Below are 13,521 nucleotides of genomic sequence, written 5' to 3'. Positions count from 1 at the left end.
AAAACTTTGATTTTTTTCATATAAACTAAATCTCAAAAAAAAAAGATAAAAGACTTCCATATATGTCTCAACTTGATATCAAATTTACTTTTAATAAATTTAGTGAAAACATATATATATAATACATTTTATATATGTGTATATATATATATGCATAGATAATTAACATATATAATGTTGGCTATACCCATTGAAATGTTATTCTAGGCAATGGCTGAAGATATTCTTGTTTAAAGTAAATTGCTTTTGGTATTTTAAAATGAAATTAGTTAAGAAAACCAATGAAGTGAGCTGAATTTTCTTCCAAATAAATTTACTGTAAGTAAGTAATCTTCCTTTTAAAATCAAACACGACAGCACTGTTTACACAGATATTACCTGGGGAAAGGCAGCAATTTTTTGAAGAATTGATTTGTATTCATTTTGATGACTGAAATTCTATCCAACAATACGGAAAGTTAAAGCGGAATAACAAAAGCCAATTTCTCACCTAATGTGAGTGTATATTTCTAGATAAATAGATTTGACTATTAAAACTTTAGGGAACCTTAGAAATAATCCTTTTATTTTACATTTGAAGAAAAGGATCAGTTATTAACTGACTCAGAAATATGTAGCTAGATACTGGAAGACCCGGGGAAAAAACCATATTATTTGAATCTGATCTAATGTTTATACTACACCCTGTTGCCATTCATTCAATTTATCATGGCCAAAATGTTTATATCTATCTAATATTTGCAATGAATTGTTATTTATAAGGGGTTTTTATTAAATAATGATTCTTGAAATTACAGTAAGTGGTTTATATAAGATAATCATTTTTCTAAGACTTTGTGAAATTTACTAGTATCTATGATTAGAAAAGTCTCCACTGCAAATTTGATTAGATAAGAGTGTTTCAGCACTGTGTTTGAAATGCATATAAAGAAAATATCTAGGAGATATTCTCTTAACCTAGTAATAACCATATTTGATGATATTAGTAAGAATACTGAATATTGGTACGGTAATAAACATGGCTACATTTACATTATGCCAGACACCATATTGTGCACTTGACATATATTATTTCTAATTTTCAAAACAACCTTGCAAGGAAGATATTATTCTTATTGTCTTTTAAACAGGCTGTTAAAGGTTAAATAACTTGCTCAGGTTTACACAGCTGGTAAGAATTTTACTCAAACCTAGGTTTTCCAGATTCCAAAGTCTGTACTTGTTACATCTCAACATGCTGACTCCCAGCAAGTTATCTTTTGTTGTCAAAAATAAAATAAAATTATGTCCATTAGTTTTTACATTAAATGTATTTTATGAGAATAGGTCATTAACATAAAGTGTTTATGATAGTTTTCAATTTACCAGAATATTTGAACACCCAGAACATCCTACATCCTGGCTGTGCCAGATAACTATCTAATTATTTTAATTCCAGGAAGTTTGAACTATTGTAAATAATAATGACTTTTTCTAATATTTCTAGGATTCATCAAAATTCCAGCAATCATTTAAAATTAAACTTTTTTCTTTTTCTTGGCATTTCTAAAAGAGTTAGTGTTTTAATAATTAGATTTTTTTATTATCTCTAGGTTTTCAGTGAAGCATAATGGATGAAAGAGAAACTTTGATGGCTACTAGAATTGTTTGTTATAAGTTACAATGGCAACTTTATCATACTGTTTTTTCCAATTTTATTCAGATATAAAAATTTCTACTTCCTAATATCAAGCCAAATGTTTATTTCCTAGATTTTACCTAAACGCTCTTCCCTGAGGCCATTGCTGTTTTGAAACTGTTTAGATGGTCCTCACTGGGGTGTGGTGAAAATGTTCTAATTGCCTTTGCTAAAAACAAGGGTTACATATAAATTGAATTTTTCTTTTAGGATAATTGCCATTCACTTTTGTTTTATATGCAACTGAGTGGGGTTTTGCAGTATCCTCTGTGGACAATTAAAGTGCTGAAATTGGAGAAAGCTAATAACTGCTTTGTGTGGTAATACTGACAACTTCTGCATATTTGTCAATCTGTGTTAACAGTATCGATCAGGATGGGATCCTCATAGAGGGGCAGATAATATTTCCACTAAATCTTCGGACAGTGACGTAAGTGATATATCTGCGGTTTCAAGGACTAGTAGTGCTTCTCGTTTCAGCAGCACAAGCTACATGTCTGTCCAGTCAGAACGGCCAAGAGGAAACAAGAAAATCAGGTGAGTAAGGGGACTTCAGCAAAAATCTCTTCTAAATAGATTTTAGAAAGTCTTTATTTTTCCTTTGTACAAACTCAAAATTCTTTTTTCCTAAAAGGTTAAGATACATCATTTGGGCAATAAGAACTCTGTATACATTACTTTTCATTGTATTTTGGGGTACATTTTAAACTTCTTGTATAGAAAAAAATTTTATGGAACTGATGACAGTTTTGCTTACTAGATTATTTGAAGTATATGATTAGTTTTTTTTAACGTTCTAGTTAAAAATGATGTTGTTATTAATATATTTTTACTGAACTTAAAGTGACAGTTAAGTGAAGACATAGAAAAATAATATTTTTGGAGTTTCATTTTTTTTTTTGGTTTTCATTTTTTACTGAATACATTTTAAAGATTCAGAAAACATAAGATTATTACCTTTTTAATAGGATGCTCTCCCATCCTCCTGAAGTTTTTATAAATGTATGGAAGAAGTCCTCAGCTTCTCAAGGAAATTTGTAAATGAAATATATGCTGGTATAACTTGAATTTCTCACCTAATCTATACATTTATGGGCACCTGAGCTAATTAACTGTTTTACTCCTATTGGAATAAAAATACCTATATTGGAGAGAACACGATCTTTCACCTTGTTTCTATAAAAGGTCATAAAATAAAAATGTAATTTAAAAACAATTATGATTAAGTGTTGCTTACACAGTACTGCTGTGATGTATACTGAAAAAAGTTTTCAATGTTTAAAAGATACACTTTTTACTTAGGTTTTAATAGCTTTTCATTACCTTTCTGTTTAATTTCTTATGCATTTCTTTCTTGACTTTATTTCCTTTTTTCTTTTTGTGTTTATTTGCATGCCTTCGATTTGTGTTGCTTTCAAAAGACCAAAGGGAATAGAAAAGGGAGGGAAAGAAGGGGATAAGCATGAAGAGATAGTTCATAAGGAGGAAGAGGTAAAGGAAGAAAGAATTCATGAGAATGGGAAGGGGAAAGAGATTACAAAAACCTGTAATAAGGAGAAAAACAAAGAATCAGGAGACGAGGAAAAAACACAAGATATACCTGAGCAAGGGAAAGAAAAACAACAGTGGAATAAAGAGGATTTGCAAAGGCGATTCTCACAAGATGATGCCAGGTAAAATTTGCTTATTTATGTAGACATTTCCCATTAGTAAAGTAGTCCTTTTCCTACTCCTAAAAACGATTTTGCCATTTATATTTGGTTTATTTTTCTTGTGTTTCATCTACTTAGCTTCTACTACAACCTATTAATGTATTGGCAAATTATTATCAATCATATTGATTTATTAAACAGTAGTCATTAATCTGTATCCACTAGCTCTGAGAGTCTGATTTATTTGGTTTATGAGTTCTCAATGATTACTGAATCATATTTAAATTTCCCTTTAACATGAATGACTGTTTGTCTTTCCCATTTGTAGAGGAATATAGTCTAAAGAGCTGAGTGAGAAGAGAAACTTGCAAATTTTTACAAATAGTAAAGACTGCTTCAAAGGCAAAGAGGGCAAAACCTTTAAAATGAGGTTCTGAGGAGTCGGAAAAATTTGAGCCTAGTTAATAAGAAATATGTGCTGAGAATGAACTTCAAAAATGAGTGGCAAAATAGGTAGCAAAAAGTAAGCTTTATTCAGTCTCTGCTTCTTTTCTTTTTTGTAGTTTTTTGTGGGTTCTAGTACAGTTAAAGGCCTGAGGAAGGTTACAAAGCAGAAACTGAAAAGATAGATGTCCCAGGGCTTATTAGAAAGCAAATGTGTTGGATTAGGCCCCTCTTAGAAATTTATTTCAGCTAGAGAACTGCCAGAGAAGCGACTTGGAACAAGAGATAAAGGCAGGGCAAAAAACCCAACCAGCAACATAAAAACAACTACATGTTTTTATTTTCATGACACAAGGAGTAAGGTGAGAATAAAGCTAGCTTTACAGTGCTATACTAAAAATCAGATCAACCTAAGTATGTAATCCTTTTGCTTAAGAGGATGTGTTGGTTTAATTACAATTATCTAAGACTGAGAATTGCACATCATCTACGTTTTGGAAGAACTGAGTTTTCTAGTAGTCTAGAATTTGATATTATGTTAGTACAAAGTCTACTTGATAAGCAATATCCTATTGAGAGCCAAATTTTACATTGTTATATCAAAACCCAAGTTTGTGCTTTAATCATAATTAATGAGAAAGATAATTGGGACTGACATTTATCACTTGGATATACAGTTAGTTTAGTCAATGACAATTCACTTTTACCCCTTAGATTAGTACATTTAACTATGTCTGTGACCTATGAAAGTTTGTCTATAATGGTTAGGCGTTAAACTAAAAATGAATCTTCAATTAGGCATATTTTGTGATTTGAGTCTAAACCAGTAACTTTAAGCCTGTCTTCATTATTTATCTAATTTTTGATAGTTACATTGGCTTATTAAAAAGGTGACCATTTTTTCTCATTTTGGGGCTTAGGATCATTCCATCATTAATTCACAGAGAAAAGCTTTCCAAGATTTCCTTGGAAAGGGACAAAATTTCCTTTCTTCCCAAAGCAGGGCAAAATGTGTGCCTCTAATGTGTTTTCTTCTCCATATACTGTATAGATAAGAACACATGAACCCATGGGTGTTTGCCTGGAGCCAAAAACCTATACTGGCTTACCTGGCTTGGAGGGCAGTGGTTTGGAAAAGAGTATAACCTTAAGCTCCCTGTATTTTAATATTGCTTTCTTCATCATTTTCTTCAATAAAAGAGCACATTATTTTACAGGGAAAAGGGAAGGATGGTATATTCCTAGCAATCTGATTCATCAAAGCACTGTATTCAGCTTAAGTAACCATATAATATTTCTGGAAATGTAAATTAAAGGAAGCCATGCTGCTTTCTCTAGGGAACACATATTCCATAAGATGACAAGAAGTATCAAGTGCAATTGTTCGTAACACAATGTTGGGGTTTTTTATCAGTTATCGCAACATATGATCTTGAATTTGCTTTTATTTCTTAGAATAAACTCAAAGAACTTTATTCTGAGGGAAAATATGCCTGACTGTTCCCAGCAAGATTTTTTTTTGATAGTTGATAAACACAATCATAGGTTGCTTAAAAGCCAAAAATAACTTATGTTGTTATACAACATTATTGGAAATAATCTTATTCTAAAATGCATCATTGACGTTTTATGCCTTTCACTTGTAATCCAAGTTTTACAAAGGAAGAAATTTTATTCTGACTTTAGAGTTTAAGCATTTATATAAATGCTAATACTTAAAAATGTTGTATCTATTGAGCTCCACACTATAAAACTACAATGAACAAAATCCATTACAATTACTACTTCCAGTACACTAATCAGATCTCATTGCATGATACAGAATTATGCTGTTTGTGTTATAGTAAGTCACATTAAAGTTAGTCTGCTAAATGTACAAGTAGCAAAAAGTAAATTCAAAAATGTAAAATATTTGAATATAATTTTTTCCTGCTTCTAGTAAATAATGCATTCATTATTCATGCAGTATTTATACATAATAGTACATCATTTAGCTATTTATATTTACACACTCATATATAGGTCTAGTAAAATGTCCCTATATCATCAATCATTATGTTTGGTAAACTTTTTAAAATCCAAAACTATAATTGCTATTTAGATTGTTATTTTTTTCTCACTCTGTGAATGTGTGTTTTAAAATTTGTATCTGTTTACATTAGATGGTAAGCTAATATATCTGGTAAGCTGGTCAAAAAAAAATGCTGATAGATAAGGATAAATCATTCATTCAACCAGTGTTTATTCAGGTAACTTCTCAGGCACTGTACTAAGAACTGGTTCTAAACTGCTAAGCCTGAGGATAGAGAAGTTTCTTAGCCATGTGTAGATGAATGTTCAAGTATAGCTTCATATCCAAAGAATGTCATCAAGATATCTAAACAAATTCACAAGGATACTTTATGAAAGAATTTGCCATAAAGAGAGAATCTTAAGTAAATCTGTAATGGAAGATGTAACAACAAATATTGACAAGTATAGTACACCTACTCCTCACTTATTGACTGTCTTGTTATCTAATATTTTGCATTTACAACAATAATAAAAAATGTACTGACTATTTTGTGCATTAACAACAAATATCTGGCAGTAACACTTTCATGATCAATGGGACATATAGCACCCACTTACATTTTCTGCTTCTCGAGTCCAGAGGGACATAAGTGTCCCATAGAATATTTTGTGATCTGATGTGGTTATCCCCCTTTTTTGCATAATACCAGTTTTCACATAATGAACTGGTCTTTGGAACCTAACCATGTCAATAAGTTAGGAGTGGATGTGTTGTCAAAACCAACCGTGTTGGTAGTTCTTCATCCATTCTTCCTCCTATTCTGGGCATATAATACAAAACAAAACAAAAAAAGAAACCCTTTTTTGTCTAAACTTTTATTTCTCAATCATGTCTATAAATGTTATGAAATTACATTTCTCTTTTTTAAAAAAATCACCAATAGAATTATTTTCAGCAACTCTTCTTGATATGGAAAATTTCTTGAGAGAAAAAGATAATATCAGTGCAAATTTTCATGAATAGTTTTTTGAGATTTAAGCCATCTAAATCATCTAGCAAAAATTTCTTATAATTTTCAGAAGAGCAAGCTGAATTATTGTTATTATCTATATTTACTCAATAGCGTTGCAGTTGATATATTTATTAGTCTTTAGATCAGAGTTAAAATGTGAAAACAAAATTACATGACTATGCAATGTAATTTAATGCATACAGCCTGTTTATGCCTATGTTATAGACCTTTGAAGGGGAAGCACTGTGTGTCATGAAAATAACTTCGGATTAAGAATCTAAGGTACTAGATTCTCATGCTGACTTTGCCATGTGTCCCTACTCACTCTATCTGTCTGTGCTTTTTAGTTTGTCAATAGAAGAATGGATGATTCGCACTCCCTTTCAATACCTTAGATGAAGTTAATACACAGGAAAGTAAGCATCGTCTGTTAACTAATAGTTTGGCTTTGTTATCATTAACTCAAGAGATGACCGATTCTGTACTAACTGCTGTAAAACAAACAGCTCAACATAAGTTTCTGTCATTTGTCAGATGTTTCCAGAATCTCTGTGGTCAGTATTTAATACTCCTCCATTGGTCCAGTTGACAGTTTTTGATCTTCTGAAAGTTTGTTTCAGTGCTAACTCATCCCAGAGGGCATACTGATGGACTTTGCTCTTCCATGGATTTATTACTGATGGCTTATGTTTTCTTTTTTATTTGTTTGTTTTTTTCATTTCTCAATAAGACCATCTTCTAGTTAATATAGGTAGTCCCTGACTTACAACGGGCTTCAATTCCAACGACTCTAAGTCCGTTCTGAAGTAAGTCGAATACCTTTTTTCTTTTGGTTTTCATTATTATTGCCTTTTATCATCAGTATCTTTATAAATCTTATCTTTGAACATCCGTGAGTGAACATCTGAGAATAACATCAGCAAATTATGAACTGCAACATTTTATGTAGTATATATTACTAACAATAAGAAGTACATAAAAAAAAAAGATGGTCGTAAATGCAATTCATCGTAACTCAAATACATTGTAAGTTGGGGACGACCTGTACTACTGAAAATCTTGCAAACCCAAATAATTTCTACTCTGTTTTATGATGGTGCATAAAAATCAACTGAGAACTTCTTTTTCAAAATGCTATTTCTTGAAAATCAGCCCTAGAATTATGATTCTGTAGGTTTAAGGTGAGGCCCGGGAATTTACATTTTTTTAAATAAGCACCCCCAGTGATTCTGATACTGGTGATGTATAGATGCTATCCATCCTCTTTTAAATAGTTTAATTCTTTATGCCTAAATAGGCTGTTGGAAGCCTTCAAAATCAGCGTTTTAGCTCAGACACCAAGAGAATTGCATAATGACTTAAATAATGCCATTACCTTTTATAGAGGGTTCATTTTTTAAAATTCAGATATAATTCACATATGATATTTACTCTTTTAAAATGTACAGTTCAGTAGCTTTTAGTACATTCACAAAGTTGTGCAAGTACTGTTGGTGTTAGATGCTATCAAGTCAGTTCTGACTCATAGCGACCCTGTCTACAACACAACGAAACACTGCCCAGTCCTGCATCATCCTTACAGTCATTGCTGTATTTGAGCCCATTGTTGCATGCACTGTGTCAATCCATCTCGTTGAAGGTCTTCCTCTTTTTTGCTGACCCTCTACTTTACCAAGCATGATGTCCTTCTCAAGCACTGGTCCCTCCTGATATCCTGTACAAAGTTTGTGAGACTAAGTCTTGCCATCCTTGCTTCCAAGGAGTACTCTGACTGTACTTCTTTCAAGACAAACTTATTTATTCTTCTGTCAGTCCATGGTGTATTCAGTATTCTTCACCAACACCAAAATTCAGAGGCGTCAGTTCTTCTTCAGTCTTCCTTATTCATTGTCCAGCTTTCACATGCATATGAAGTGATTGAAAATATCACGGCTTGGTCAGGCGCACCTTAGTTCTCAAAGTGACATCTTTGCTTTTCAGCACTTTACAGAGGTCTTTTGCAGCAGATTTGCCCAAGGCAATGCTTCATTTGATTGCTTGACTCCTGCTTTCATGGGTGTTGATTGTGGATCCAAGTAAAATGAAATTCTTGACAACCTCAGTCTTTTCTCCGTTTATCATGATGTTGCTTATTGGTCCAGTTGTGAGGATTTTTGCCTTATTTTTGTTGAGGTGCAATCCATATTGAAGGCTGTAATTTTTGATCTTCATCAGTATGTGCTTCCAGTCCTCTTCACTTTCAGCAAGCAAGGTTGTGTCATCTGCATATCACAGGTCGTTAATGAGTCTTCCACCAATCCTGATGGCGCAGTCTTCTTCATATAGTCCAGCTTCTTGGATTATTTGCTCAGAGTACAGATTGAATAAGTATGGTGAAAGGACACAACGCTGATGCACCTTTCCTGATTTTAAACCATGCAATATCCCTTTGTTCTGTTGGAAAGACTGCCTCTTGGTCTATGTACAGGTTCCGCATGAGCACAATTAAGTGTTCTGGAATCCCCATTCTACGCAATGTGATCCATAAATTGTTACGATCCACACAGTTGAACGCCTTTGCATAGTCAGTAAAACATAGGTAAACATCTTTCTGGTATTCTCTGCTTTCAGCCAAGATTCATCTGACATCAGCAATGATATCCCTTGTTCCACAACCTCTTCTGAATCTGGCTTGAATTTCTGACAGTTCCCTGTCAATGTACTGTTGCAACTGTTTTTGAATGATCCTCAGCAAGATTTTACTTGTGTGTGATATTAATGACATTCAATAATTTCCACATTCTGTTGGATCACCTTACTTTGGAATAGGCACAAATATGAATCTCTTCCAGTTGGTTGGCCAGGTAGCTGTCTTCCAAATTTCTTGCCATAGATGAGTAAGCACTTCCACCGCTGCATGCATTTGTTGAAACATCTCAATTGATATTCTTTCAATTCTCAGAGCCTTGTTTTTCACCAATGCCTTCAGTGCAGCTTGTACTTCTTTTGTACCATCAGTTCTTGATCATATGCTATCTCCTGAAATGGTTGAATGTCAACCAATTCTTTTTGGTACAGTGACTGTTTGTATTCTTTTCATCTTCTTTTGATTCTTCCTATGTCGTTCAGTATTTTCCCATAGAATGCTCCAGTACTGCAACTCGAGACGTGAATTTTTTCCTCAGTTCTTTCAGCGTGAGAAATGCTGAGTGTTTTCTTCTTTTGGTTTTATAACACCAGGTCTTTTCACATTTCATTATAATACTTTACTTTATCTTCTTGAGCCGCCCTTTGAAATCTTCTGTCAAGCTTTTACTTCATCATTTCTTCCATTCACTTTAGCTACTCTGCATTCAAGAGCATCTTTCAGAGTCTATTCCGACATCCATTTTGGTCTCTTCTTTCTTTCCTATCTTTTTAATGACCTTTTGCTTTCTTCATGTGTGATGTTCTTGATGTCATCCCACAACTCATCCGGTATTTGGTCATTAGTGTTCAATGCATCAAATCTATTCTTGAGATTGTCTTCAAATTCAGATTGGATAAGCTCAAGGTCATACTGTGGTTCTCGTGGACTTGTTTTAATTTTCTTCAGCTTCAGTTTGAGCTTGCATATGAGCAATTGATGGTCTGTTTAGCAGTTGGCCCCTGGCCTTGTTCTGACTGATGATATTGAGCTTTTCCATCGTCTCTTTCCACAGATGTAGTCGATTTGATCCCTGTGTTTTCCGTCTGGCGAGATCCACCTGTATAGTTGCCATTTATGTTGTTGAAAAAAAGTATTTGCAATGAAGAAGTCATTGGCCTTACAAAATTCTATCATGCTATCTCCAGCTTCGTTTCTATCACCAAGGCCATGTTTTCCAACTACTGACCCTTCTTCTTTGTTTCCAAGTTTCTCATTCCAATCACCAGTAATTATCATCTTGATTGCATGTTTAATCAATTTCAGACTGAAGAAGTTGGTAAAATCTTCAATTGCCTCATCCTTTGCATTAGTGGTTGATGCACAAATTTGAGTAACAGTCATATTAACTGATCTTCCTTGTAGGTGAATGGATATTATCCTATCGCTGAAAGCATTGTACTTCAGGATAGATCTTGACATGTTCTTTTTGACAATAAATGCAACACCATTCCTCTTTAATTTGTCATTTCCGGCGTAGTAGACCATATGATTATCTGATTCAGAATGCCCAGTACCAGTCCACTTCAGCTTATTAATGCCTAGGGTATCAATCTTTATGTGTTCTACTTCATTTTTGACGACTTCCAATTTTCCTAGACTCATGCTTTGTACATTCCATATTCCAATTATTAATGGATATTTTCAGCTGTTTCTTCTCATTTTGTGTCGTGCCACATCAGCAAATGAAGGTCCCAAATGTTTGCCTCCCTCCACATCATTAAGGTCAACTCTACTTTGAGGAGGCAGCTCTTCCCAGTCATTTTTGAGTGTCTTCCAACCTAAGGGGCTCATCTTGCAGCACTATATTAGACAGTGTTCCACTGGTATTCATAAGTTTTTCACTGGCCTATTTTTCAGAAGTAGACCACTAGTTCCTTCTAACTAATCTGTCTTAGTCTGGAAGCTCCACTGAAACCTGTATACCATGGGTGACCCTGCTGGTATTTGAAATACTGTTGGCATAGTTTCCAGCATTACAGAAACACACAAGCCATCACAGTATGACAGACAGACGCGTAGGGGTACAAGTACTACCAATATCTAATTCCAGAACATTTTTATCACACCATAAGTCTCCCTGTACCCATTAGCATTCACTCTCCATTCTCCCCACTTCCCAGTTCCTGGTAACCACAATCTACTTTTTGTCTAAATGGATTTTGTCTATCTTGGACATTTCATAAAAATGGGATCATACAAGAAGTAGAAGCTTTTGCTCTTCTACTTCTGCCTTTTATATCTGGCTTCGTTCACATGGCACAATATTTTCAAGGTTCATCCATGTTAGAGCATGTATCAATACTTAATTTCTTTTTATGGCTAAATAATGTCCATTGTATGGATGTAGCACATTTTGTTTATTTATCCATCAGTTGATAGACATTTTGGTTGTTTCTAGTTTTTGCTATTATGAATAATGCTGCTGTGAACATTTACGTAGAAGTTTTGTTTAATGTATGTTTTCAATTACTTTGGGATATACCTAACAGTGGAATTACTGAGTCATGTAATAACTCTGTGTTTAACTTTTTAAAGGACTGCCAACTCTTTTCCAAAGTAGATGCAATATTTTACATTCCCATTAGCAATGTAGAGATCCAGTAAGTCTTCCAGTTTCTCCATATCCTTGCCAACAGTTGTTATTGTCCATCTTTTTTATTATAGCCACCCTAGTGGTGCAAAGTGTTATCTCATTGTGGTTTTGATTTGCATTTCCCCAGTAACCAATAATATTGAGCATTTTTTCATGTACCAATTGACCATTTGTGTGTCTTCTTTGGAGAAATGTTCGTTCACATCTTTTTCCCAGTTTTAGTTTGGGTTGTCTTCTTATTGTTTGGTTTTAGAGTTCTTTACATATTCTAGATACTAGTCCTTATATGATTTGCAAATATATTCTCCCATTCTGTGGGTTGTTTTTTCACTTTCTTGATAGTGTCCTTTGAAGCACAAAGTTTTTAACTTTGATGGAGTCCAATTTATCCGTTTTTTTCTTTGGTTGCTTGTGCTTTTGATGTCCTATCTAAGAATATGTTGCCTATTCCAAGGTCACAAAGATTTACACCTACGTTTTCTTCTAAGATTTTCTAATTTTAGCTCTTATATTTTGATGTTTACACCATTTTGAGTTAATTTTAATGTATGGTTTGGGGTGGGATTCCAACTTCATTTTTTTAAATGTGAATATCCAGTTGTCTGAGAACCATTTTTTTAAGACTATTCATTTCCCTATTGAATTTTCTTGGCATCTTTGTTAAAAATCAATTGACCATAAGTGTAATGGTTTATTTCTGGATTCTCAATTCTGTTTCATTGAGCTATGTGTCTGCCCTTATTCCAGAACCACACACTCTTGATTGACGTAGTGTTGTAGTAAATTTTGTAATTGGGAAGTGTGAGTCTCCCAACTTCGTTATTTTTCAAGATGCTTTGGCTATTCTGCCTTGCTTATATTTCCATACGAATTTTAAGATCAGCTTGTCAATTTCTAGGAAAAAAAAGGCAACTGGGCTTTTAGTAGAGATCGTGTTGAATCTGTAGATCAAGTTGATGATTATTGACATACTAAAAATATTAAGTCTTCTAATCCATGAACAGAGAATGTTTTTCCATTTATTTATGTTTACTTTCTTTCAATAATACTTTATAGTTTCTAGTGCACAAGTCTTTCACTTATTTGTTAAATTTTTTCTTAAGTATTCTTTTTCTTTTTTATTGTACTTCAGGTGAAGGTCTACAGAACAAATAGTTTCTCATGAAACAGTAGTACACATTGTTTTATGACATTGGTTAACAACCCCATTACATGTCAACCCTCTCCCTTCTCGATCTTTTTTTCTTCTTTTGGTGAAAATATACATAGCCAAAGATACACCATTTCAAAAATGTCTACATGCACAGTTCAGTGACACTGACTACACACTTCCAGTTGTGCTGCTATTCTCACTTAAGATGAAGGCTTACAGAACAAAATAGTTTCTCATTTAACAGTTACTACACATGTTGCCCTACGACAACGCTTAACAATCTCACAACACATCAACAGTATCCTTA

The 13,521-nt window shown here is 33.5% G+C and overlaps 1 protein-coding gene across 20 annotated transcripts in view; it reads left to right on the top strand.

Moving 5' to 3' along the window:
* The window catches only part of RIMS2 (regulating synaptic membrane exocytosis 2), a 647,068-nt gene that overhangs the window by 515,031 nt on the left and 118,516 nt on the right, over nucleotides 1-13,521 (top strand). For 5 of the 20 annotated variants that reach the window (XM_023726000.1, XM_023725998.1, XM_023725999.1 and 2 more), the window contains one exon: nucleotides 2,043-2,215. The exons of the other annotated variants lie outside the window; for them this stretch is intronic. In XM_023726000.1, coding sequence (XP_023581768.1) covers nucleotides 2,043-2,215 — 173 coding nt within the window. The remainder of the gene's footprint in view (nucleotides 1-2,042; nucleotides 2,216-13,521) is intronic. 20 annotated transcript variants of the gene reach the window in all.

This window comes from Trichechus manatus, unplaced genomic scaffold (genome assembly GCF_000243295.1).
Source record: "Trichechus manatus latirostris isolate Lorelei unplaced genomic scaffold, TriManLat1.0 scaffold00009, whole genome shotgun sequence".
NCBI lineage: Eukaryota > Metazoa > Chordata > Mammalia > Sirenia > Trichechidae > Trichechus > Trichechus manatus.
Note: the sequence above shows the minus strand (reverse complement) of the source record. Positions and strands in the feature narration are given on the sequence as shown.